General features: G+C 46.4%; 2 protein-coding genes and 2 pseudogenes across 2 annotated transcripts in view; 3 read left to right on the forward strand and 1 right to left on the reverse strand.

The window, feature by feature from the left end:
- Nucleotides 1-87: 87 nt before the first annotated feature.
- LOC105710572 (myosin regulatory light chain 2, smooth muscle major isoform-like) lies at nucleotides 88-605 on the forward strand (annotated as a pseudogene).
- Nucleotides 606-857: 252 nt separating this feature from the next.
- LOC105710571 (NANOG neighbor homeobox-like) lies at nucleotides 858-14,700 on the forward strand. The gene is given in 5 exon segments (XM_064379934.1): nucleotides 858-903; nucleotides 1,271-1,368; nucleotides 10,697-11,020; nucleotides 11,144-11,221; nucleotides 14,602-14,700. Coding segments are annotated over 5 exon segments (645 nt in total).
- A 3,809-nt stretch (nucleotides 14,701-18,509) lies between these two features.
- Nucleotides 18,510-27,488, forward strand: part of LOC110568882 (solute carrier family 2, facilitated glucose transporter member 3-like) — a 28,158-nt gene continuing 19,179 nt past the window's right edge. Inside the window, exons 1-3 of the mRNA XM_064379935.1 lie at nucleotides 18,510-18,517; nucleotides 22,030-22,210; nucleotides 24,191-24,256. Coding sequence (XP_064236005.1) covers nucleotides 18,510-18,517; nucleotides 22,030-22,210; nucleotides 24,191-24,256 — 255 coding nt within the window. The remainder of the gene's footprint in view (nucleotides 18,518-22,029; nucleotides 22,211-24,190; nucleotides 24,257-27,488) is intronic.
- On the reverse strand, nucleotides 24,698-26,026 carry LOC110568881 (myosin regulatory light chain 2, smooth muscle major isoform-like; annotated as a pseudogene).

Genomic DNA, 27,488 nt, shown 5'->3' on the forward strand with positions numbered 1-27,488 from the left:
ACACTTATACTTTTCAAAAAATGTAAAGTACTATGACCAGCGCAGCTCCAAGCACCCAGTGAAACCCCCCACCCACCTGCAACCAAAATGTCCAGCAAGTGGACCAAAGCCAAGACCACCACCAATCTAGCACAGCAGGCTGCATCTAATGTCTTCACGATGTTTGACCAGCTCCACATCCAGGAGTTTAAGAAGGCTTTCAACATGATTGACCAGAACTGTGAAGTCTTCATTCCCAAGGGTGACCTGAAGGACAAGCCGGCCTGGCCAGGGAAGAACCCCAAGAATGAATACCTGCAGAGTATAATAAGCAAGGCCCGAGGCCCATCAACTTCACCACTTTCCTCACCATGTTTTGGGAGAAGCTGAACGGCAGGGACCCCCAGGATGTGATCCAAAACACCTTTGCCTGCTTCAACCAGGACGCCTCAGGTTTCATCCATAAGGACCACTTCTGGGAGCTGCTCACCACCATGGATGACAGCTTCACAGATGAGGAAGTGGATGACATGTACCAGGGGGCACCCAATGATAAGAGGGGCAAGTTCAACTAGGTAGCATTCACCCGCATCCTCAAACATGGCTCCAAGGACAAAGATGACTAGGACACCCCAGCCCTCCCAATGCCCCGGCCCCCTACTCCCACGGGTCACCCCTCCCAGCGCACACTCCTCTGTACCAGCTAACTGCCCATGGGCCTCTCTCAGAGGATCCTCTCTTTGAGGGCTTAGAGTCCCAACTCCCAGTGGAGAAATCGGGCCAAGAGAAGTGAAGTGCAGGACTGAGGTAGATGTTCACACCGTGACCCAAGAGCCCTGGGCTGGAGTCTCTGACCCCTCCAAGGAAAGACTGAAGAGATGGGCCAGAGGGCAGGACCTAGTGGCACTGAGGGAAGGCCCCCATGTGAGCCCATTCCTAGGCTGCTCCCCAAGGAAGAAGGGGTCCTGTGTGCCTCCAGGCGGAAGGGACCCTTAGTCATGGGATCCAATACCACTTCACATGCATCGCCACCCAAACCCAAGTTCACCCAAGTCCTCTCTCAGAGGACAGGATGCCAGACCCCTCCCCTACACCCTGTCAGGCCACCAGTGCACACCCACCCAGAGCAGCCACCCACCTTGGGACTGTGCTCAAGAAGACATCTGTTCAAGAGGAGGCAGAATCTCCAACAGAGGGCTAAGCACTGGAAAAAAAAAAAAAGTGAGGTAGTGTTTACTAATCTGTCAAATTAACTCAAATTAACACTTCTTAAAAATCAATGGAAATTCAGGCTGGGCACGGTGGCTCAAGCCTGTAATCCCAGCACTTTGGGAGGCCAAGGAGGGTGGATCACAAGGTCAAGAGATCGAGACCATCCTGACCAACATGGTGAAACCCTGTCTCTACTAAAAATACAAAAATTAGCTGGGCGTGGTGGCCTGCCCCTGTAGTCCCAGCTACTCAGGAGGCTGAGGCAGGTGAATTGCCTGAACCTGGGAGGCGGAGGTTGCAGTGAGCCAAGATTATGCCACTGCACCCCAGCCTGGTGCCTGGTGACAGAGTGAGACTGTCTCAAAAAAAAAAAAAAAAAAAAAAAAATCAATGTAAATTCAGCCAGACAAAGTGGCTCATGCCTGTAATCCCAGCACTGTGGGAAGCTGAGCTGGGTGGATCACCTGAGGTCAGGAGTTTGAAGCCAGTCTGACCAACAGGGAGAAACCCCATCTCTATTAAAAATTCAAAATTAGGCCAGTCGTGGTGGCTCACACCTATAATCCAAGCACTTTGGAGGCCAAGGCAGGTGGATCACCTGAGGTCGGGAGTTCCAGACCAGCCAGCCTAACCAACATGGTGAAAGCCCGTCTTTAAAAAAATACTAAAAAAAAATACAAAAAATACAAAATTAGCCGGGCATGGTGGCACTTGCCTGTAATCCCAGCTACTCAGGAGGCTGAGGCAGGAGAATTGCTTGAATCCGGGAGGCGGAGGTTGTGATGAGCAAAGATCGTGCCATTGCACTCCAGCATAGGCAACAGAGTGAGACTCAGTCTCAAAAAAAAAAAAAAAAAAAAAAAAAACAATGGAAATTCTAAATTTAGTCTGTGTATTAAACCTGGACAAAACTAATAACAGTATTTTGCCAAGGACACTTAGCCTTACTCCCATTCTCTCACACTTCAGATATAAATCATTGATTGAATGAATCCAGCACTGAATAAATGAATGATCTGTAATTTCCTAAGACAATTCCAATTGTCATCTTGCAGAAATCTACAAAGCTGATCCCACCCCCACAGCACTTTAACTCCTGGTAGGTTTCTTTCAAGGCCAAGGCCGTTCCACCTCCGGGGTCCAATTACCTCCACAGGGATCGTGCTCCCACAGGGATCGTGCTCCCAAGGCTCCGTCAATTCCTTCGGGTCTCCCGACAAAAGACATTCTTACAAAGGCCTCTCAGACTGACCCCTTCCCCAATTCCAACCTAACATACAGTCCCCTCTCCCCTTCCTAGCCCTACTACAGATTTACGGCATTCTGTTACATATCTATGCATTTTATTTTATTTAGACGGAGTCTCGATCTGTCCCCCAGGCTGGAGAGCAGTGGCGCAATCTCGGCTCACCGCAACCTCTGCCTCCTGGGTTCAAGCAATTCTTTGTCTCAGCCTCCCAAGCAGCTGGGATTACAGGTGCCCACCACCGCGCCCAGCTAAATTTTTGCATTTTTAGTATAGACGAGGTTTCACCATCTTGGTCTGGCTGGTCTCGATCTCCTGACCTCGTGATCCACCCGCCTAGGCCTCCCAAAGTGCTGGATTACAGGCTTGAACCACCGCGCCCGGCCATATCTATGCACTATCTTGTCTCTTTCCTAGAATATACAGTCTAAGAAGGCAAGGGCTGAGGTGGCTTCGTTTGCTATGAGATCCCAGTACCTATAGCGGAGTCCGGGACATAGTAGGTACTCAGCAAACCACGAATCTCCTCTCCAAGGCTCCGAGGCGGGTTTCCCAGAGCCGCAGGACCCTTCCCTCTTAGGCCAGCCCGCCTCCGAGTAGCCGGCCACCTCTACTCGAGGTTCCCCCACCCCCGGCCGCAGGGATCGCGCGGTGCACCCACCTCCCAAAACCCGCGACTGCGGTTGGGCCCTGCGGTTTCGCTCAACCGCGCGCCTCCTGGGCCGTTGCGCCTCTGCACTGGCCCCAGGCCGCCGCCGCTCCCGCAGCCCTTGGGACCCAGTAACTACCTCGAAAGGCCTAGGATTCGACTTTGAATGGTCCGTTAATGTGGTCACAACATGTGACTCGGTTCTTCAGGTGCCCTCTGTAAGCACGGCAAGCACCACCCGCGGTCCGAGCAAGGGTCCCGCTCGCGGTCGGGGTCGCCCGGCCCCACCCGGGTTCTCACCTTCGCACCACAGAGTCCTGTTCGGGCTGCTGCTGGGGGTCCCTCAGGGCGCCCCCTCTGGTGTCCTCCTGCGACTAGGGCGGGGGGAGTCCTTTAAGGGGAAACAGTCCCGGGCCCCACCACACTTGGCGCCGCCGTTAGAAGGGTGTGAACATTTCTGCCTTAAGAGATACCGTATCCCCTCACCCCTCAACCCCCACCCTCAGACCCCGGCAGGGCGGCGGTGCCCCGGATGTCACCGCAAGCGGACCGGCGGGGCTGGGAAGACCCTAGGTAAGATGGGCTAGAGAATCCTTTCAGGCCGCGCGCGGTGCCTCGCACCTGTAATCCCAGCACTTTTGGAGGCGGAAGAGGGCGGATGACTTGAGGTTAGGAGTTCGAGACCAGCCTGGCCAATATGGCGAAACCCGATCTCTACTAAAAATACAAAAATTAGGCCAGGCAGGGTGGCTCAAGCCTGTGATCCAAGCACTTTGGAGGCCAAGGCGGGCGGATCACCTGAGGTCGGGAGTTCAAGACCAACCTGACCAACATGGTGAAACCCTGTCTTAAAAAAAATACAAAAATTAGCTGGGTATGGTGGTGGGTGCCTGTAGTCCCAGCTACTTGGGAAGCTGAGACAGGAGAGTCGCTTGGACCCAGGAGGTGGAGGTTGTAATGAGCCGAACTCCCACCATTGCACTGCTTTCGGACTCAGGAGTTCTTTTTGGATGAAAAGCCCTGCAGTCGTTCTCTTCACCTCTTGGAAAACACTCTCTAGGGTTTTGGGCTTTGGAGGAATAAAGATTATCCCTTGTTGCCTCGTTGGTGCCATCCAGCCTAAGGCCTCTATGGACAGCACAAAGGTGTTTTTAAGAGATCGTTTTCCCTTAGCCCAAGCATAGAGCTTACCTTGGAATTACCTGGAGCCTCACCACGACAGTGGGGCTTTCAGCAAAGGGTTGGTAAGTCAGTATCAAGCAAGGGCTCTTAAAAGGGTCTATACTCCACTTCTCACGTGAGACTATCCCAGTCAACAATAAACACGTCAAAAGGCGTGCAACTGAATTGTTCATCAGGGAACTTCAAATTAAAACTACATGAGATACTAGTACTCGCCCACTAGAATGGCTAAAACAAAGGTAAGGGTGGGGGTGTGGAGAAAAAAGGAAGTGAATGCCAATCCTGAGGAATGTGGAGTATCCAGGACTCTCACGCATTTTTTAATGGGGTATAAAATTGGGCCGGGCATGGTGGCTCACGCCTGTAATCCAAGCACTTTGGAGCCCAAGGCGGGTGGCTCATCTGATGTCAGGAGTTCAAGACCAGCCTGACCAACATGGTGAAACCCAGTCTTAAAAAATAATAATAAAAAAATAAGTAAATTGATGAATTGCTTGGCAATACTTATTAGAACATATACCTACCCCTGAGAACATATACCTACCCCTGAGCCAACAATTCTACACCTAGGTATACACTCAACAGAAATGCATGCATATGTTCACCAAAAAGTAAGTACTAAAATGTTCATCTCAGCCTGGCCTTTGAGTTGAGTATTTAAAATATATTTAGGTGGGGTGTGGTGGTTCATGCCTGTAATCTCAGCACTTTCAGAGGCCGAGGTAAGCAGATGGCTTGAGCTTAGGAGTCAAAGACCAACCTGGCCAAGATGACGAATCCTGGTCTCTACCAAAAATACAAAAATTAGCAGGGCTTAGTGAGGTACAAGTGTAGTATCAGCTACTTGGGAGGCTGAGGCAGGAGAATGGTTTGAACCCTAGAGGCAGAGGTTGCAATGAGCCTAGATCATGCCACTCCAGCCTGAGCTACACAGAGCAAGACTCTGTATTAAAACAAAACAAAAAGTAAACCAAAAGAATCCAAACCCCTATCCCACCACCATGATACCCTTAAAAAAAAAAAAAGGGATTGGAAATTGGCAATTTGATTTCTTTTCTTTTTCTTTTTTTTTTTTTTTTTTTTTTTTTGAGGTGGAGTTTTCCTCTATCACCCAGTTTGGATTGCAGTGGTATCATGTGTGCTCACTGACAACTCTACTTCCTAGGTTCAAGCAAGCACATCCTTCTAATTTTTGTATTTTTAGTAGAGATAGGGTTTCACCACATTGGCAAGGCTGGTCTTGAACTCCTGACCTCAAATGATCTGCCTGCCTCAGCCTCCTACCACACCCAGCATTTTTTTGTTTTTGTTTTTTTGAGATGGAGTCTCACTGTGTTGCCCAGGCTAGAGCACAGTGGTGGGGTAATCTCTACTCACTGCAACCTCTGCCTCCTAGATTCAAGCAATTATGCCTCAGCCTCCAAAGTAGCTGGGACTACAGGTGTGCACCACCAAGCCTGGCTAACTTTTGTGTTTTAGTAGAAGTGAAGTTTCTCCGTATTGGCCAGGCTGGTCTCGAACTTCTGACTTCAGGTGACCTGACCATCTCAGCCTTTCAAAATGCTGGGATTACAGGCAAAAAGCACCATGCCCAATGGCCATTTTATTATTTTGTAATGTTAAGGTCATTAATATGTGACTCAGAAGAGGACTGTGTCTAGAGTCTCAGAGAAGAGACTCTCAGAGAAGTAGGATGTGAAAGCCTAATTAGAGAATAGTCAAGAGAGAATGAGGTGACTTGCATTGGAATGGGGTGGGGAGGGCAGGAGAGAATAAGGGGACAAAAATCACCAAGAGGCACAGAACCAATACGGAGAACTCTTTAGAGGAATGTCAGAAATTTCCTTACACTTTATCACATTCTGTAAAAGAAAATGATGAGTGGTAGGAATAGAAAGATATGCATTTCAAGAGATACTCTTTTTTCTAACAAAAGAAAATTTTTGGCTTTGTGTGGTGGCTCAGGCCTATAATCCCAGCAATTTGGGATGTTGAGGCAGAGGGATCGCTTGAGCTCAGGATTTCAGGAGAAACAACAGCACAGTGAACTACCATGCCATCTTCCCTGCCATCTCTTAAAAATAAATATATATTTTTTTTTGAGAGGGAGTCTTGCTCTTATCACCCAGGCTGGAGTGCAATGGCACAAGCTCAGCTTACTGCAACCTCTGCCTCCCAGGTTCAATTGAATCTCCTGCCTCAGCCTCCTGAGTAGCTGGGATTACAGGCACCTGCTACAATGCCCAGCTAATTTTTGGATTTTCAGTAGAGAAGGGGTTTCTCCATGATGGCAAGGCTGGTCTTGAACTCCTGACCTCATGTGATCCACCCACCTTGGCCTCCCAAAGTGCTGGGATTACAGATGTGAGCCCCAGTACCTGGCCTAATTTCATCACTTTGGGAGGCCAAGTCGGTCAGGTCACCTGAGGTTAGATGTTGGAGACCAGCCTGACCAACATGGAGAAACCAAAACTAAAAACACAAAATTAGGTGGGTGTGGTGGCACATGCCTGTAATTCCTGCTATTTGGGAAGTTGAGGCAGGAGAATTGCTTCAATCAGGTAGGTGGAGGTTGCGGTGAGCTGGTATCTTCCCATTGCACTCCAGCCTGGGCAATGAGCAAAAGTCTGTTTCAAAATACATACACACACACACACACTGCCGTCTCGGTTATCAGATTTGCATGGTATCACAGTGTCTGTGTTCAAGGAACCCTTATTTTATGAAATAGCCCCAAAGTGGAAGAATAGTTGTGTTGCTAATTCAGATATTCCTTTTTTGTTGTTGTTGACTGGGCTGGAGTGCAATGGTGCAATCTTGGCTCACTGCAACCTCCACCTCCCCGATTCAAGAGATTACAGGGGTATGCCACCATGCCCAGTTTTTTTGTTTTTGGTCTTATTAGTAGAGATGAGGTTTCACCATGTTAGCCTGGTTAGTCTCGAACTCCTGACCTCAAGTGATCCACCCACCTCGTAAACCCAAAGTACTGGGATTATAGGCGTGAGCCACTGGGCCCAACCGGTAATTCACATATTCCAAAGAGAAGCTATAAACTGCTCCCTTTAAGTGAAAAGGTAAAAAGTCTCAATGAAAGAAAGAATCAATCATATGCTGAGGTTGCTAAGATTTGTGGTAAGAATGAGTCTATCATGCCTGTAATCCCAGAACTTTGGGAGGCCCAGGCAGGTGGATAGCCTGAGGTCAGGAGTTTGAGACTAGCCTGACCAACATAGTGAAACCCTGTCTCTACTAAAAATGAAAAAACTAGCTGGGCATGGTGGTGGGTGCCTATAATCCCACCTACTCACGAGGCTGAGTCAGGAGAATCACTTAAATCCGGGAGGTAGAGGTTGCAGTGAGCTGAGATCAAATCATTGCACTCCAGCCTGAGCAACAAAAGCAAGGCTCCATCTCAAAAAAAAAAAAAAAAAAAAAAAAGATTCTACATATGAAATTGTGAACAGTATATTGTTATAATTATTCTATATTATTATTAATTATTTTTAATATCTTAGTGTATCTAATTTATAAATTAAGCTTTAAAGGGCAGTTACAGTGGCTCACGCCTGTAATCCTAGCACTTTGGGAGGCCGAGGTGGGTGGATCACCTGAGGTCAGGAGTTCAAGACCAGCCTGGCCATCATGGAGAAACCTCATCTTTAAAAAATAATTAACCTTTATGTAAGCCTTATGTATGTATGCACAGGAAGAAACACAGTTTATATTAGTTTTGATACTATCTGTGGTTTCAGGCATCCACTAGGGGGTCTTAGAACTGTGGATAAGGGGGCCTACTGTATATATCATAATTCTTGTTTATTTTATTCACTTATTTATTTTTACATGGAGTCTCACTCTGTTGTCCAGGCTAGAGTGAAGTGCCATGATCTCAGCTCACTGCAACCTCCACCTCTTGGGTTCAAGCAATCCTCCCACCTCAACCTCCTGGGTAGCTGGAATTACAGGTGCACACTACCATACCTGACTTTTTAATGTATTTTTAGTAGAGATTGGGTTTTACCATATGGCCAGGCTGGTCTCAAACTCCTGACCTCAAATGATCCACCTGCCTTGGCCTCCCAAAGTGCTGGGATTACAGGCATAAGCCACTGTGCCTAGCCCATAATTCTTGTTTAGATCTTCAACCTACACCTTGTTTCCAGTTCTAGATCTGTACACTGTATCTACCTGCCTGTTTGACCTCTCACCATGTTGGCCAGGATGGCCTCAATTGCCTGACCTCATGATCTGCCCACCTCAACCTCCCGAAGTGCTAAGATTACTGAGCCACTGCACCTGGCCGATACCAATAACTTTTCAGTTATTATCTGTTACATGTATTTTCTTAGATATGTGACTTGTCTCCAGATTTGTTTATGAGATCTTAAGTAGAGAAACCATAAAATATGTGGTTTAAATCAGAGTACTATATGGTACAAGGGGGTATTTCTAATGATTATGCCAGGGCAGGGACATATTCAGAACTATCCTAGGCACACTGTAACATGTGGACACTTATGTAAAGGACTATAGGCACCTATGTAAAGGACTATTTAAGCTTTCTAGTTCTTGAGTCCATTTTGGTAAGGTGTGTAATTCTAGAAATATGTCCCTTAGGGCTGGGCTCAATGGCTCACACCTGTAATCCCAGTGCTTTGGGAGGCCAAGGTGGGGGGATCATGAGGTCAGTAGTTCCCGACCAGCCTGGACAACATGGTGAAACCCCATCTCTACTACAAATACAAAACATTAGCCAGGAGAGGTGACAGGCATCTGTAATCCCAGCTACTTGGGAGGCTAAGGCAGGAGAATCGCTTAAACATGGGAGGGGAATGTTGCAGTGAGCCGAGACCCCAGCACTACACTCCAGCCTGGGCAACAGAGCAAGACTCCATCTCAAAAACAAACAAACAAAAAATATGTCCATTAAAGATAAAAGTACAATAAACTTGTATTTTCTTCATGGTAATATTATTTATGTGTGCACTCTTGTTACTTGATCAGTCTTTTCAGATGATTTTATTAATTTCATCAAATAACCAATTTTTGGCGCTGTTGATTGTCATTTCACTCTGAAGTTTGTTGTGAATTTGTTGCATCTCCTGATTTATTGATTTCAATGTCATTTATTTTTGACTTACATCACAAGAAAATGCATTAATTTCAACAGATAGCCCTTTTCTTTTCTTTTCTTTTCTTTTTTGAGACTGAGTCTTGCTCTGTCACCCAGGCAATAGTGAAGTGGCATGATCTCAGCTCACTGCAACCTCCACCTCCTGGATTCAAGCAATTCTTATGCCTCAGCCTCTCAAGTAACTGGGACTACATGCATGTGCCTCCACATCCAATGAATTTTTGTATTTTTAGTAGAGATTGGGTTTCACCATGTTGGCCAGGCTAGTCTCAAAATCCTGACCTTGTGATCTGCCCACCTTGGCCTCCCAAAGTGCTGGGATTACAGGTGTGAGCACTGTACCTGGTCTTTTCTTTTCTTTTTTTTTTTCCCTTTTCTTTTTAGAGATAGGGTCTCACTTGGGCACCCAGACTGGAGTGCAGTGGTGTGATCATAGCTCACTGCAACCTCAACCTCCTGAGCTCACACTGACCTCCCACCTCAGCCTTCCATGCAGCTGGGACCACAAGTGCATGCCACCACACCCAGCTAATTTTTAATTTTTAGTAGAGATGAGGTCTTGCTATATTGCCCAGGTTGGTCTCAAACTCCTGAACTCAAGCAATCCACCTGCCTTGGCCTCTAAAGTGCTGGGATTACAGGCATGAGCCACTGTACTGAGCAGGAAATTATTATTATTATTATTATATGGAGTTTGCTCTTGTTGCCCAGGCTGGAGTGCAATGGTGTGAGCTCAGCTAACTGCAACCTCCACCTTCTGGGTTCAAGCAATTCTCCTGCCTCAGCCTCCCAGGTAGCTGAGAGTACACGCATGGGCCAACCACAGCCTGATAATTTTTTGCATCTTTAGTAGAGATGGGATTTGCTCTTGTTGCCCAGGCTAGAGTGCAATGGTGGGATCTCTGCTTACTGCAACCTCCCACTATGGGATTCAAGCAATTCTCCTGCCTCAGCCTCTCAGGTAGCTGGGATTACAGGCATGTACCACTACACATGACTAATGTTGTATTTTTAGTAGAGATGAGTTTTCACCATGTTGGCCAGGCTGGTCTCAAACTCCTGACCTCAGGTAATCCACCCACCTTTACCCTCCAAAGGGCTGGGTTTACAGGCATGAGCCACCATGCCCAGCCAATAAGTTTACTTTTCTTTTGCTCTAGGATTTCCACCAGTGTACAACATTGCTAACTTAGGAAAATCAAATATAGTCTCACATGGAACATTGTTAACTATGATCTGAAAATCAAATTTCGCTTCAGCTTGATTTTATTCCACAGATCTTCTTATACAGAAACAACCAGCTATGCCTTGGGATCAAAATCCAGAACAATCAAATGGAAATCACAGTGAAGATGAGTGAAAGGGAAAGCAGAAATAAAGAGGAGGAGGAGGAGAAGCTGGCAGAAAGAGAGAGCATGAAAAAGATGAGGAAATTGAAAAGGAGATGGAAGATCAACAGGAAGTAAAAAGGAAAAGGGAAAATGAGAAACAATGTCTCAAGAAAAGATTAGTCAGCAAATCCCTCATGGTCATTCTCTGGGCAAAGTTTAACAGGTGCCCTACAATACAAGAGAGTCTATCACTCTCATTTGAATTTGGCATGACACATAAGCAGGTATGACAGCATTAACAGACCTTTCTGCATTGACAGACAAAGTCACTTTTGTAGTACTATTACCCATATAGACCAATATACTTATTCCTGTATTAATCACCTCCCACACCTCATTTTTTGCAGATAAGTCAATGGTTTTGTAAAAAGAGGAAGAAATATAATAAAGAAATATCCAACAGAAAGCATAAGGAAAAACAGGAGGTAAGAAAGTGTTTTTTTTTTTTTTTTTAGAGACGGGGTTTCACCATGTTGGCCAGGATGGTCTCGATCTCTTGACCTCATGATCCACCCACCTCGGCCTCTCAAAGTGCTGGGATTACAGGCATGAGCCACCATGCCCTGCTAGAAAGTGTTTCTTGTAAAATATAAGAAAGTAGGAGGACTATATTGACTTCTGGAGGTGGCCGGTGTTTCCATCACTATTGGACATGCCTATAAACATTTTCACGTTCCAGCCAGTTTAAGAAAAACCACTTACTGCCTTATTTTTCACTCTACTCAAAACACGTACAGGCACACACTCACATACATGTGCCATCATTTAACATGTATTACCAAATTTACAAATATAGACATTAGCTTTTTATTGATTGTGGCACAGAATTAATAATTTTGTCCTTTTTGTTCCTTCAATGCTAAATATATCTGATTGTCTTTCCTGTCTAGGTATTGGCAGAAACTCATATGATTTTTAGAAGGAATTAAGGACAATATCAACTTTTTTTTTTTGAGATGAAATTTTGCTCTTGATACCCAGGCTAGAGTGCAATGGCATGATCTCGGCTCACTGCAACCTCCACCTCCCAGGTTCAAGTGATTCTCCTGCCTCAGCCTCCTAAGTAGCTGGGATTATAGGCATGTGCCACCATGCCCAGCTGAGTTTGTATTTTTGATAGAGACCAGGTTTTACCATGTTGGCCAGGCTGGTCTTGAACTCCTGACCTCAGATGATGAGCCTGCCTCAGCCTCCTTGAAAGTGCTGGGATTATAGGTGTCAGCCACTGTGCCCAGCCTCATTTGATCATTGTTAAGCAAAATATGGTTCACCTGGTTGTCAATTCCAGGCGAGCAGAACACTGAACATTGGTTACCATCAGCCAGGGGATGCCTCCCACCACATGGAGGACTGCAAAGTTCATCACTGTGCCAACCAACAGGAATAGAAGTCCAAATGCTTCCACCCCATGTACCTTGGTATCAGAGTTGTGCAAAACAATGCAGTGAAGCTGTGGGTGCAGCAACGCTTTACTCACCGAGCAAGATCAGCTTCCTGGCAGCCAGTGCAGGGAAATTGGCTATGTGTGCTCCTCTGGTGCACTGAGCTTGCCACAGGGAAACGTAGCTGCACAGAAGCAATAAGCCACCACAGGTCACATGGGCTCTTTTTCCTTTGTTTCTTTCTTTCTTTTTTTTTTGAAATGGAGTCTTGTTCTGTCTGAATTGGAGTGCAATAGCACGATCTCCACTCACTGCAACCTCTTACTCCCCAGTTGAAGCAATTCTCCTGCCGTTGCTTCCCAATTAGCTGGGATTACAGCTGCCTGCCACCATGCCAAGCTAATTTTTGTATTTTTGGTAGAGACGGGATTTCACCATGCTGGCCACACTGGTCTCAAACTCCCCAACTCAGGCAATTGCCTGCCTCAGCCTCCCAAGTGCTGGGATTACAGACATGAGTCACTGCACCCAGCCTCTTTTTTTAAAAATTTGAGACAGAGTCTGGCTCTATTGCCCAGGCTGGAGTACAGTGGTGCAGCTTACTGTAACCTCCACCTCCCAGGTTCAAGCATTTCTTGTGCCTCAGCCTCCAGAGTAGCTGGGACTACAGACATATGCAACGACACCTGACTCATTTTTGTATTTTTAGTGTAGATGAAGTTTCACTATGTTGAGCAGACTGGTCTTGTAGTCCTGGCCTCAAGTGATCTGCCTGCCCTACAAAGTGTTGGGATTACAGGCGTGAGCCACTGCACCCAGCCGGGCTCTTTCATCCCTTGGTAAAGAAGTATTCCAGGGCCATGGTCTATTTGTATGAGCCCAAGTGGGGATGAAAAGACGGCATGAGACTGCATTTCCCAGCAATCATTACTCTAAACTATACATGAGGAAGCTGAATTGCTGGGAAATAAAGTAGATTCATCAATAAACAGTTCCTGTCTGAGCCTGAATTTGTACTCTGATGTGTTAGTTTCATAAGCTGTGTATTTTCAGTTATATATATATAACCTGAGACACAGTCAAGGCTCTATCAATTTGTTCTATATGTAGTGTTTGTATACTCTTTTTTTTTTTTTTTTTTGAGATGGAGTTTTGCTCTTGTTACCCAGGCTGGAGTGCAATGGCATGATCTTGGCTCACCACAACCTCTGCCTCCTGGGTTCAGGCAATTCTCCTGCCTCAGTCTCCTGAGTAGCTGAGACTACAGGCACGCGCTACCGTGCCCAGCTAATTTTTTGTATTTTTAGTAGAGATGGAGTTTCACCATGTGGACCAGGATGGTCTCGATCTCTTGACCTTGTGATCCACCCACCTCGGCCTCCCAAAGTGCTGGGATTACAGGTGTGAGCCACCGCGTCTGGCTAGTGTTTGTATACTCTTAATGTCCTCTATTGAAATCCCACTGTGATAGTTTTTTTTTGTTTGTTTTTAGAGATGGAGGTCTCACTATGCTGTCCACGCTGGTCTCAAACTCCCTGATTACAGTGATCCTCCTCCCTCAGCCTCCCGCGTAGCTGGGATTGCAAGTGCACATTACCATGGTCACCTGCTGTGATGTTTCTAATGTACTTGCAACATTTCTACCTCCCTCACTTCCTTACCCCTTTGAAATTTAAAAATGTATCTTAGAAAGATTACCTTGTCCTTCAATAAAAATTGTTTTCCAGGGCCCAGTGTGGGGGCTCACACCTGTAATCCCAGCACTTTGGGAGGCTGAGGAGGGTGGATCACCTGAGGTCAGGAGTTCAAGACCAGCCTGACCAACATGGTGAAACCTCATCTTAAAATAAAAATAAAAAATAATAATAATATACAAGAAAAATACTTTTCATTTATTATATAAGAAACTTTATATGAAAAGCTAGAAATATATATTCACATTGCAAATCCCAAATGAAACCCAACTTAATACAAAGTGAACTGTAGGGATGACAGAAAAATGGGTAGATATCAGAATTCAGCTAAGTTTACAGTTCTGCCTTATATCTTTTTTAAATTTTGTTTTTGAGGTGGAGTCTTGCTCTGTTGCCCTGGCTGGAGTGCAGCGGTGTGATCTTGTCTCACTGAAATCTCTGCTTCCTGGGTTCAAGCGATTCTTGTACCTCAGCCTCCCCAGTAGCTGGGATTACAGGAGTGTGCCACCATGCCTGGCTAATTTTTGTATTTTAGTAAAGACGAGCTTTTGCCATGTTGGCCAGACCGGTCTCAAACTGCTAGGCTCAAGCAATTCACCCACCTCAGCCTCCCAAAGTCATGGGATTACAGGCGTGAGCCACTGCGCCCAGCTGACAAATACAGGCATTCTGATGGGAACTGGGGTATTAAAGTAACAGATGATCGAGTTTGTTTGGTGTCTAAAACAGAAAGCTCAAGATGCAAAGAAGATTGAGAAATTCCACAGTCAACTAATGCGACTGATGGTAGCCAAGGAATCCCCCAATGTTACCATGGAAACTGAGTGAATGGTTTGAAAGGAAGACTTTGTCATGTACTTAGGAAGTAAATATCTTTTGAAGTTGAGAAAGTGTTGGGTTGTAGTGAGCTATGATCACACCACTGCACTCCAATCTGGGTGCCCAAGTGAGACCCTATCTCTTTTTTTAATGTAATTTTTAAAAAATTTTTTTTAATAAAATTAAGATGGAGTTTCATCATGTTGGTCAGGCTGGTATTGAAATCCTGACCTCAGTTGATCCAGCAGTCTTGGCCTCCAAAGTGCTTGGATTACAGGCATGAGCCACCACGCCTGGCCATGAGACCCTATCTCTAAAAAGGAAATAAAAAAAAAAAAAAGAAAAGACTAGGTACAGTGTTCATGCTTGTAATCCCAGCATTTTGGGAGGCCAAAGTGGGCATATCATAAGGTCAGGATTTCTACACTAGCCTGGCCAACGTGGTGAAATCCCATCTCTACTAAAAATACAAAATTCACTGGATGTGGAGGCACATGCCTGTAGTCCCAGTTACTTGAGAGGTTGAGGCATAAGAATCTCTTGAATCCAGGAGGTGGAGGTTGCAGTGAGCTGAGATCGTGCCACTGCACTATTGCCTGGGTGACAGAGCAAGACTCAGTCTGAAAAAAAAAAAGAAAAGAAAAGAAAAGAAAAGAGCTATCTGTTGAAATTAATACAATTCCTTGTGATGTAAATCAAAAATAAATGACATTGAAATGAATAAATCATGAGATGCAACAAATTCACAACAAACTTCAGAGTGAAATGACAATCAACAGCGCCAAAAATTGGTTATTTGATGAAATGAATAAAATCATCTGGAAAAACTGATCAAGTAAAAAGAATTCACACATAAATAATATTACCATGAAGGAAATATAAGTTTATTGTCCTTTTATCTTTAATGGACATATTTCTTTTTTTGTTTGTTTGTTTTTGAGATGGAGTCTTGCTCTGTTGCCCAGGCTGGAGTGTAGTGCTGGGGTCTCGGCTCACTGCAACATTCCCCTCCCATGTTTAAGCAATTCTCCTGCCTTAGCCTCCCAAGTAGCTGGGATTATAGATGCCTGTCACCTCTCCTGGCTAATGTTTTGTATTTGTAGTAGAGATGGGGATTCACCATGTTGTCCAGGCTGGTCGGGAACTCCTGAACTCATGATCCACCCACCTTGGCCTCCCAAAGCACTGGGATTACAGGCATGAGCCATTGAGCCCAGCCCTAATGGACATATTTCTAGAATTACACACCTTACCAAAATGGACTCAAGAACTAGAAAGCTTAAATAGTCCTTTACATAGGTGCCTATAGTCTTTTACATAGGTGTGCACATGTTACAGTGTGCCTAGGATAGTTCTGAATATGTCCCTGCCCTGGCACAAACATTAGAAATTCCCCTTTGTGGCTGGGCACAGTGGCTCACGCCTGTAATCCCAGCACTTTGGGAGGCCAAGGTGGGTGGATCACGAGGTCAAGAGATCGAGACCATCCTGGTCAACATGGTGAAACCTTGTCTCTACTAAAAATACAAAAATTAGCTGGGCATGGTGGCACATGCCTGTAGTCCCAGCTACTTGGGAGGCTGAGGCAGGAGAATTGCTTGAACCCAGGAGGCAGATGTTGTGGTGAGCCGAGATTGTGCCATTGCACTCCAGCCTGGGTAACAAGAGCAAAACTCAGTCTCAAAAAAAAAAAAAAAAAAGAAATACCGCCTTGTACCACATAGTACTCTTATTTAAACCACATATTGCATAGTTTCTCTACTTAAGATCTTATAAACCAATCTGGAGACAAGTCACATATCTAAGAAAATACACATAACAGATATAACTGAAAAATTATTGGTATTGGCCAGGTGCAGTGCTTCAGTAATCTTAGCACTTTGGGAGGGGCAGATCATGAGGTCAGGCAATTGAGACCATCCTGGCCAATATGGTGAGAGGTCAAACAGGCAGGTAGATACAGTGTACAGATCTAGAACTGGAAACAGAAGGTGTAGGTTGAAGATACAAACAAGAATTATGGGCTGGGCACAGTGGCTCATGCCTGTAATCCCAGCACTTTGGGAGGCCAAGGCAGGTTGATCAGTTGAAGTCAGGAGTTTGAGACCAGCCTAGACACATGGTAAAGCCCAATCTCTACTAAAAATACATTAAAAAGTCAGGTATGGTGGTGTGCACCTGTAATTCCAGCTACCCAGGAGGTTGAGGTGGGAGGATTGTTTGAACCCAGGAGGTGGAGGTTGCAGTGAGCTGAGATCTTGGCACTTCACTCCAGCCTGGACAATAGAGTGAGACTCCATGTAAAAATAAATAAGTGAATAAAATAAACAAGAATTATGATATATACAGTAGGCCCCCTTATCCACAGTTCTAAGACCCCCTAGTGGATGCCTGAAACCACAGATAGTATCAAAACTAATATAAACTGTGTTTCTTCCTGTGCATACATACATACCTCTGATAAAGCTTAATTTTTTTTTTTTTTTAAAGATAGTGTTTCTCCATGATGGCCAGGCTGGTCTTGAACTCCTGACCTCAGGTGATCCACCCACCTCAGTCTCCCAAAGTGCTAGGATTACAGGCATGAGCCACCGTGCCTGGCCTTTAAAACTTAATTTATAGATTAGATACCGTAAGATGTTAACAATAATGAATAATAATATAGAATAATTATAACAATATACTGTTCACAATTTCATAGGTAGAATCAATCTTTTTTTTTTTTTGAGATGGAGACTTGCTTTTGTTGCCCAGGCTGGAGTGCAATGATGTGATCTCAGCTCACTGCAACCTCTACCTCCTGGGTTCAAGTGATTCTCCTGACAGCCTCCTGAGTAGGTGGGATTATAGGCACCGGCCACCATGCCCAGCTAATTTTTTTATTTTTAGTAGAGACAGGATTTCACTATGTTGGTCAGGCTAGTCTCAAACTCCTGACCTCAGGCGATCCACCTGTCTGGGCCTCCCAAAGTGCTGGGATTACAGGCATGAGTCACCACACCTGGCCGATAGACTCATTCTTACCACAAATCTTAGCAACCTCAGCATATGATTGATTCTTTCTTTCATTGAGACTTTTTTTTTTTTTTTGAGACAGAGTGTCACTCCATCGCCAGCAGCCAGACTGGAGTGCAGTGGAAGGATGTCAGCTCACTGCAAACTCCGCCTCCCGAGTTCAAGCAATTCTCCTGCCTCAGCCTCCCGAGGAGCTGGGACTACAGGTGTGCACCACCATGCCCAGCTGATAGTTTTTTGTATTTTTAGTAGAGACAGGGTTTCACCATGTTGGCCAGGATGGTCTTGATCGCTTGACCTTGTGATCCACCCACCTCGGCCTCCCAAAGTGCTGGGATTACAGGCATGAGCCACCGCACCCAGCCATTCATTGAGACTTTTTACCTTTTCATTTAAAGGGAGAACTTCATAGCTTCTCTTTGGAATATGTGAATTACTGGCCGGGCGTGGTGGCTCACGCCTATAATCCCAGCACTTTGGGATTACAAGGTGGGTGGATCACCTGAGGTCAGGAGTTCGAGACTAGCCAGGCCAACATGGTGAAACCCCATCTCTACTAATAAGACCAAAAACAAGAACCAAAACTGGGCATGGTGACATACCCCTGTAATCTCTTGAACCAGGGAGGTGGAGGTTGCAGTGAGCCAAGATCACACTATTGCACTCCAGCCTGGGCAACAACAACAACAAAAAAGGAATATCTGAATTAGCAACACAACCATTCTTGCACTTTGGGGCTATTTCATAAAATGAGGTTTCCTTGAACACAGGCACTGTGATACCATGCAAATCTGATAACCGAGATGGCAGTGTGTGTGTGTGGGTGTGGGTGTGGGTGTGTATGTGTTTTGAGACAGACTTTTGCTCTTGTTGCCCAGGCTGGAGTGCAATGGGGAGATACCAGTTCACCGCAACCCCCACCTCCCTGGTTCAAGCAATTATCCTGCCTCAGCTTCCCAAATAGCTGGAATTACAGGCATGTGCCACCACAGCCAGCTAATTTTGTATTTTTAGTAGAGACCTGGTTTCTCCATGTTGGTCAGGCTGGTCTTCAACTTTTAACCTCAGGTGATCTGCCTGACTCAGCCTCCCAAAGTGCTGAAATTAGGCCAAGCACTGGGGCTCATGCCTGTAATCCAAGCACTTTGGGAGGCCGAGGTGGGTGGATCACCTGAGGTCAGGAGTTCAAGACCAGCTTGGCCATCATGGAGAAACCCCTTCTCTACTGAAAATCCAAAAATTAGCTGGGCATTGTAGCAGGTGCCTGTAATCCCAGCTACTCAGGAGGCTGAGGCAGGAGATTCAATTGAACCTGGGAGGCAGAGGTTGCAGTGAGCTGAGCTTGTGCCATTGCACTCCAGCCTGGGTGACAAGAACAAGACTCCCTCTCAAAGAAAAAATATTTATTTTTAAGAGATGGCAGGGGAGATGGCATGGTAGTTTACCGTGCTGTTGTTTCTCCTGAAATCCTGAGCTCAAGTGATCCCTCTGTGTTGACATCCCAAACTGCCAGATTATAGGACTGAGCCACCACACAAAGCCAAAAATTTTCTTTTGTTAGAAAAAAATTTCTCTTGAAATCCACATCTTTTATTCCTACCACTCATCATTTTCTTTTACAGAATGTGATAAAGTATAAGGAAATTTATGACATTCCTCCAAAGAGCTCTCTGTATTGGTTCTGTGCCTGTTGGTGATTTTTGTCCCCTCATTCTCTCTCTCTTCCCTGCCCCCCCATGCCATTCCAATGCAAGTCACCTCATTCTCTCTTGACTATTCTATAATTAGGCTTTCACATCCTACTTCCACACACTCCTCTTCTGAGTCATACATTAATGACCTTAACATTGCAAAATAATAAAATGGCCATTGGGCATGGTGATTCTTACCTGTAATCCCAACATTTTGAAAGGCTGAGATGGGCAGGCCACCTGAGGTCAGGAGCTCAAGATCAGCCTGGCCAACAGGGCAAAACTTCACCAATATTAAAAATACAAAAGTTAGCCAGGCTTGGTGGTGCACACCTGTAGTCCCAGCTACTTGGGAGGCTGAGGCAGAATTGCTTGAGTCTAGGAGGCAGAGGTTGCAGTGAGCAGAGATTACCCCACCACTGCACTCTAGCCTGGGCAACAGAGTGAGACTCCATCTCAAGGAAACAAAACAAAAACAGAAACAAAAACAAAAAAATGCCAGGTGTGGTAGAAGGCCGAGGCAGGCAGATCACTTGAGGTCAGGAGTTCAAGACCAGCCTTGCCAATATGGTGAAACCCTATCTCTACTAAAAATACAAAAATTAGAAGGACATGCTTGCTTGAACCTAGGAAGTAGAGGTGTCAGTGAGCACACATGGTACCACTGCAATCCAAACTGGGTGACGGAGCAAAACTCCATCTCAAAAAAAAAAGAAAAAGAAAAAGAAAAGAAATCAAATGGCCAATTTCCAATCACCCCCCCCCCCCCTTTTTTAAGGGTATCATGGTGGTGGGTTAGGGGTTTGGATTCTTTTGGTTTACTTTATTTTTTTGTTTGTTTTGTTTTGATACAGAATCTTGCTCTGTAGCACAGGCTGGAGTGGCATGATCTAGGCTCATTGCAACCTCTGCCTCTAGGGCTCAAATGATCTCCTGCCTCAGCCTCCCAAGTAGCTGGTACTACACTCATACCTCACTAAGCCCTGCTAATTTTTGTATTTTTGGTAGAGAGGAGGTTTCATCATCTTGGCCAGGCTGATCTTTGACTCCTAAGCTCAAACGATCTACTTACCTCAGCCTCTGAAAGTGCTGAGATTACAGGCATGAACCACCACACCTCACCTAAATATATTTTAAAATACTCAACTCAAGGAACAGGCTGAGATGAACATTTTAGTACCTACATTTTGGTGAACATATGCATACATTTCTGTTGAGTACATACCTAGGAGTGGAATTGTTGGCTCAGGGTAGGTATATGTTCTCAGGGGTAGGTATATGTTCTAATAAGTGTTGCCAAACAAGTTATCAATTTATGATTATTATTAATTTTTAAGACAGGGTTTCACCATGTTGGTCAGGCTGGTCTTGAACTCCTGACCTCAGGTGATCCACCCGCCTTGGCCTCCAAAGTGCTTGGATTACAGGCGTGAGCCACCATGCCCAGCCCAATTTATCAATTTATACCCCATTAACAAATGTATGAGTACTGAACACTCCACATTCCTCAGGTTTGGCATTCACTTCCTTTTTTCTCCACACCCCCACCCCTACCTTTGTTTTAGCCATTCTAGTGGGCGAGAGCTGGTATCTCATGTAGTTTTAATTTGAAGTTCCCTGATGGATAATCAGTTGCACACCTTTTGACGTGTTTATTGTTGACTGGGATATTCTCACGTGAGAAGTGGAGTATAGACGCTTTTAATAGCCCTTGTTTGCTACTGACTTATCGACCCTTTACTGAAAGCCCCACTGTTGTGGTGAGGCTCCAGGTAATTTCAAGGTAAGCTTTATGCTTGGGCTAGGGGAGAACACTCTCTCACAAACACCTTTGTGCGGTCCATAGAGGCCTTACGCTGGATGGCACCAACGAGGCAGCAAGGGATAATGTTTATTCCTCCAAAGCCCAAAACCCTAGAGAGTGTTTTCCAAAAAGTGGAGAGAACGACTGCAGGGCTTTTCATCCAAAAAGAACTCCTGAGTCCGAAAGCAGTGCAATGGCGGGAGTTCGGCTCATTACAACCTCTGCCTCCTGGGTTCAAGCGATTCTCCTGTCTCAGCTTACCAAGTAGCTGGGACTACGGGCATCCACCACCACGCCCAGCTAATTTTTGTATTTTTTTTTAAGACTGGGTTTCACCATGTTGGTCAGGCTGGTCTTGAACCCCAGACCTCAGATGATCCGCCCGCCTTGACCTCCAAAGTGTTTGGATTACAGGCGTGAGCCACCACACCCGGCCTAATTTTTGTATTTTTAGTAGAGACTGGGTTTCGCCATATTGTCCAGGCTGGTCTCGAACTCCTAAGCTCAAGTCATCCACCGCCCTCCGCCTCCAAAAGCGCTGGGATTACAGGTGCGAGGCACCGCGCGCGGCCTGAAAGGACTCTCTAGCCCATCTCACCTAGGGCCTTCCCAGCCCCGCCGGGCCGCTTGCGGCGACATCCGGGGTTGGAGGGCGGGGGTTGAGGGGTGAGGGGCTACGGCATCTCTTAAGGCAGAAATGTTCACACCCTCCTAATGGTGGCGCCAAGGGTTGTGGGGCCCGGGACTGTTTCCCCTTAAAGGGTTCCCCCCACCCCGACACAGGAGGACGCCAGAGGGGATGCCCTGAGGCATCCTCTGGGACATCAGCGGGATTCTGTGGTGCGAAGGTGAGAACCCGGGCGGGGCCGGGCGACCCCGACCGCCAGCGGGACCCTTGCTCGGACCGCGGGTGAGTGCTTGCCGTGCTTACGGAGGGCGCCCGAAGAACCAGTCACATTTTGCGACCACATTAACGGACCATTCAAAGTCGAATCCTAGGCTTTTCAAGGTAGTTACTGGGTCCCAAGGCTGCAGGCGCAGCGGCGCGGGAGGCGCGCGGTTGAGTGAAGCCGCGGGGCCCAGCCGCTCTCGCGGGTTTTGGGAGGTGGGTGCACCGCGCGATCCCAGCGGCTGGGGGTGGGGGAACCTCGAGTAGAGGTGGGCAGCTACTCGGAGGTGGGCTGGCCTAAGAGGGAAGGGTCCTGCGGCTCTGGGAAACCCGCCTCGGAGCCTTGGAGAGGAGATTCGTGGTTTGCTGAGTACCTACTATGTCCCGGGCTCCGCTTTAGGTGCTGGGATCTCATAGCAAACGAAGCCACCCCAGCCCTTGCCTTCCTAGACTGTATATTCTAAGGGAGAGACAGATAAGAAAATGTGTAGATATGGCCGGGCGCGGTGGTTCAAGCCTGTAATCCAGCACTTTGGGAGGCTGAGGCGGGTGGATCATGAGGTCAGGAGCTCCAGACCAGCCTGGCCAAGATGATGAAACCTCGTCTATACCAAAAATGCAAAAATTTAGCTGGGCACGGTGGTGGGCACCTGTAATCCCAGCTGCTTGGGAGGCTGAGGCAGAGAATTGCTTGAACCCAGTAGGCAGAGTTTGCGGTGAGCCGAGATTGCACCACTGCCCTCCAGCTTGTGGGACAGATTGAGACTCCGTCTAAATAAAATAAAATGCATTGATGTGTAACAGAATGCCATAAATCTGTAGTAGGGCTAGGAAGGGGGGAGGGGACTGTATGTTAGGTTGGAATTGGGGAAGGGGTCAGTTTGAGAGGCCTTTGTAAGGATGTCCTTTGTCTGGTGACCTGAAGGAATTGAGGGAGCCTTGGGAGCACGATTCCGGTGGAGGTAATTGGACCCTGGAGGTGGAATCGCCTTGGCCTTGAAAGAAACCTACCAGGAGTTAAAGTGCTGTGGCGGTGGGATCAGCTTTGCAGATTTATGCAAGATGACAATTGGAATTGTCTTAGGAAATTACAGATCATTCATTTATTCAGTGCTGGATTCATTTAATGATTTATACCTGAAGTGTGAGAGAATGGGAATAAGGCTAAGTGTCCTTGGCGAAATACTGTTATTAGTTTTGTCCCAGTTTAATACACAGACTAAATTTAGAATTTCCTTTTTTTTTTTTTTTTTATTTCGAGACTGAGTCTCACTCTGTCACCCATGCTGGAGAGCAATGGCATGATCTTGGCTCATCACAACCTCTGCCTCCTGGGTTCAAGCAATTCTCCTGCCTCAGCCTCCCGAGTAGCTGGGATTACAGGCAAGCACCACCACGCCGGGTTAATTTTGTATTTTTTGTATTTTTTTTTATTATTTTTTTAAAGACAGGTTTCACCATGTTGGTCAGCCTAGTCTTGAACTCCCTACCTCAGGTGATCCACCCGCCTTGGCCTCCAAAGTGCTTGGATTATAGGTGTGAGTCACCATGACTGGCCTAATTTTGTATTTTTAATAGAGATGGGGGTTTCTCCATGTTGGTCAGGCTGGCTTCGAGCTCCTGACCTCAAGTGGTCCACCCAGCTCAGCTTCCCACAGTGCTGGGATTAGAGGCGTGAGCCACATTGGCTGAATTTCCATTGGTGTTTTTGTCTTTTTTTTTTGAGACAGAGTCTCACTCTGTCACCAGGCACCACGCTGGAGTGCAGTGGCACAATCTCAGCTCACTGCAACCTCCACCTCCCTGGTTCAGGCAATACACCTGCCTCAGCCTCCTGAGTAGCTGAGACTACAGGCGCAGGCCACCATGCCCAGCTACTTTTTGTATTTTTAGTAGAGACAGGGTTTCACCATGTTTGTCAGGATGGTCTCGATCTCTTGACCTTGTGATCTGCTTGCCTTGGCCTCTCAAAGTGCTAGGATTACAAGCTTGAGCCACCTTGCCTGGCCTGAATTTCCATTGATTTTTAAGAAATGTTAATTTCAGTTAATTTTACAGATTAGTAAACATTACCTCACTTTTTTGTTTGTTTGTTTTCAGTGCTCAGCCCTCTGTTGGAGATTCTGCCTCCTCTGGAACAGATGTCTTCTTGAGCAAATTCCCAAGGTGGGTGGCCGCTCTGGGTGGGTGTGCACTGGTGGCCTGACAGGGTGTAGGGGAGGGGTCTGGCATCCTGTCCTCTGAGAGAGGACTTGGGTGAACTTGGGGTTGGGCGGGGATGCATGTGAAGTGGTATTGGATCCCATGACTAAGGGTCCCTTCCTCCTAGAGGCACACAGGACCCCTTCCTCCTTGGGGAGCAGCCTAGGAATGGTCTCTCTTTGGGGCCTTCCCTCAGTGCCACCATGTCCTGCCCTCTGGCCCATCTCTTCGGTCTTTCCTTGGAGGGGTCAGAAACTCCAGCCCAGGGCTCTAGGATCACTGTGTGAACATCTACCTCAGTCCTGCACTTCGCTTCTCTTGGCCTGATTTCTCCACTGGGAGCTGGGACTCTAAGCCCTCAAAGGGAGGATCCTCTGAGAGAGGCCCATGGTCAGGGAGCTGGTACAGAGGAGCGTGCATTGGGAGGGCTGACTGGTGGGAGTACGGGGCCGGGGCATTGGGAGGGCTGGGGTGTCCTAGTCAGCTTTGTCCTTGGAGCCATGTTTAAGGATACAGGTGAACACTACCTAGTTGAACTTGCCCTTCATATCATTGGGTGCCCCCCAGTACACCTCATCCACTTCCTCATCTGTGAAGCTGTCACCAATGGTGGCAAGCAGCTCCCAGAGGTGGTCCTCATGGATGAAACCTGAGGCATCCTGGTTGAAGCAGGCAAACGTGTTTTGGATCACATCCTGGGTGTCCCCGCCATTCAGCTTCTCCCAAAACATGGTGAGGAAAGTGGTGAAGTTGATGGGCCTCGGGCCTTGCTTATTATACTCTGCAGGTATTCATTCTTGGGGTTCTTCCCCGGCCAGGCCGGCTTGTCCTTCAGGTCACCCTTGTGAATGAAGCCTTCACAGTTCTGGCCAATCATGTTGAAAGCCTTCTTAAACTCCTGGATGTGGCCTGCTGTGCCCGCTTCGTGGTGGTCTTGGCTTTGGTCCACTTGCTGGACATTTTGGCTTCAGGTGGGTGGGGGTTTCACTGGGTGCTTGGAGCTGGGCTGGTCATAGTACCTTACATTTTTTGAAAAGTATAAGTGTTTGAGTTAAGAGAGTTGTGAGGTATTTTGGTTTGGCTTTATTTGTTTTTCCCAAGTGAGAATGACCTAGAAGATAAAATCTAGCTGACAGAGGAACAAAAAGAGTGAGTTTGGGAGTGTGAAGGTAGCAGAGAGAAAAGAAAATGAAGTAAGGAGGATGTGGAACAGTGATAGGGACAGTCTGTCCTAATTCTCCTCCTCCTCCTGATAGACTCAGGAAATAATATAGGTGTTGAACAGAACGTATCTCAGCGGACCCTCAGAAGTATCAACCCAAGTCAGGAGAGCTGGTAGAGGAGGAAACAGACTCAGATTTGATAACTGGTTAAGCAGAATCATGATTTCCAGCTTCACTGCGGCTCACTGAAGCAGTTTGGGCTAAGGTGATGCTATGAGGAGAGGTGGCGTGTTCTAAGTGTTTTAAATTCTATATGACAAGGTAAGCCACATTAAATCACAGAATTTTATGACAGCAAGATGGCCTAATCCAATCCCTGCTCATTTTGCAGATGGGGAAACTGCTGGTGGGTGACGGAGAAACGACTCAAAATACACGAGAGATGTTTTTACCTCAACTTCAGCTGTCTCTCCTCTTATTTGATAAAACGCTTCTCACTGGCTACTAGAAACAGCTTTATTGAGGATCCCAAAATTGAGTTTATGTAAAACATCATTGGAGTTATGTGAATTTTCACTTTCTTCCATAAGTATTTATTGGAGTGCCCATTGGTCAGGGACTAAATCACAGCCTCTTCCCTCAAGGAGCTTAAGTAGATGGAGTGAATGAATAACTAGCCAATTACAATTTACAGGAAGCAGTACCTTGAAGGGAAATTAGAGAGTCAATTCCTAGGATAGCAGAGAGATGGACAACAGACAGAATATGAGTATTAAAACTGATGTCAGCACTGGGCACGGTGGCTCATGCCTGTAATCCCAGCACTTTGGGAGGCCAAAGTGGGCAGATCACCTGAGGTCAGGAGTTCGAGACCAGACTGGTCAACATAGTGAAACCCTGTCTCTACTGAAAATACAAAAAATTAGCTTGTGTGGTGGTGGGCACCTGTTATCCCAGCTGCCTGGGCGGCTGAGGCAGAATAATCACTTGAACCTGGGAGGCAGAGGTTGCAGTGAGTAGAAATTCTGACACTGCTCTTCAGCCTGGGCAACAGTGCGAGACTTCATCTTTAAAAAAAAAAAAAGCCGGGTGCAGTGGCTTATGCCTGTAATCCCAGCACTTTGAGGGGCTGAGGTGGGTGGATTATGAGGTTAGGAGTTTGAGACCAGCCTGGCCAACATGGTAAATACCCATCTCGGGGCGGGCATGGTGGCTCATGCCTGTAATCCCAGCACTTTGGGAGGCCAAAGTGGGCAGACCACCTGAGGTCAGGAGTTCAAGACCAGCCTGACTAACATGGTGAAACCTCATCTCTTTAAAAAGAACCCCCGCCCCCCGCCGTCTCTACTAAAAATACAAAAATTGGCTGGGTGTGGTGGTGCACGCCTGTAATCCTAGCTATTCAGGAGGCTGAGGGAAGAAAATTGCTTGAACCCAGGAGGTGGAGGTTGAAGTGAACTGAGATCCTGCTGGTGCAGTCCAGCCTGGGCAACAGAGCAAGACCCTGTCTCAAAAAAATAACAAAAAAAAACTGATGTCAGATATCAAATAGGTTTGTCTTGGTTATGTTGATAATCACAATACCTATCATCTTCCTAAATCTTTCCTGTTTTGCTATTGTGTAATATACATAAATGGTGGTGGGAGAGACTATTCCAGCCATATACTTGGTACATTCTGCAGTTCTTTTTATTCATAAGTAATTACCCTTTGCCATTTGTGGCCTTTTGTGCTTTAATGTTATCTGAAGAATAAGAATGATAAAATATTGGCTGGGCACGGTGGCTCATGCTTGTAATCCCAGCACTCTGGGAGGCCAAGACTGGTGGGTCACCCGAGGTCAGGAGTTGGAGACCAGCCTGGCCAACATGACATAACCCCGTCTCTACTAAAAAAAAAAAAAAAAAAAAAGAAAATTTATTTGGGTGTGGTAGTGGGTGCTTGTAATCCCAGCTATTTGGGAGGCTGAGGCAGAATTGCTTGAACCTGGGAAGTGGAGGTTGCAGTGAGTTGTGAGTTGAGATTGGGCCACT

This window comes from Aotus nancymaae, unplaced genomic scaffold (genome assembly GCF_030222135.1).
Source record: "Aotus nancymaae isolate 86718 unplaced genomic scaffold, 86718_ANA_hifiasm-v0.15.2.pri h1tg000022l_1, whole genome shotgun sequence".
Lineage (NCBI taxonomy): Eukaryota > Metazoa > Chordata > Mammalia > Primates > Aotidae > Aotus > Aotus nancymaae.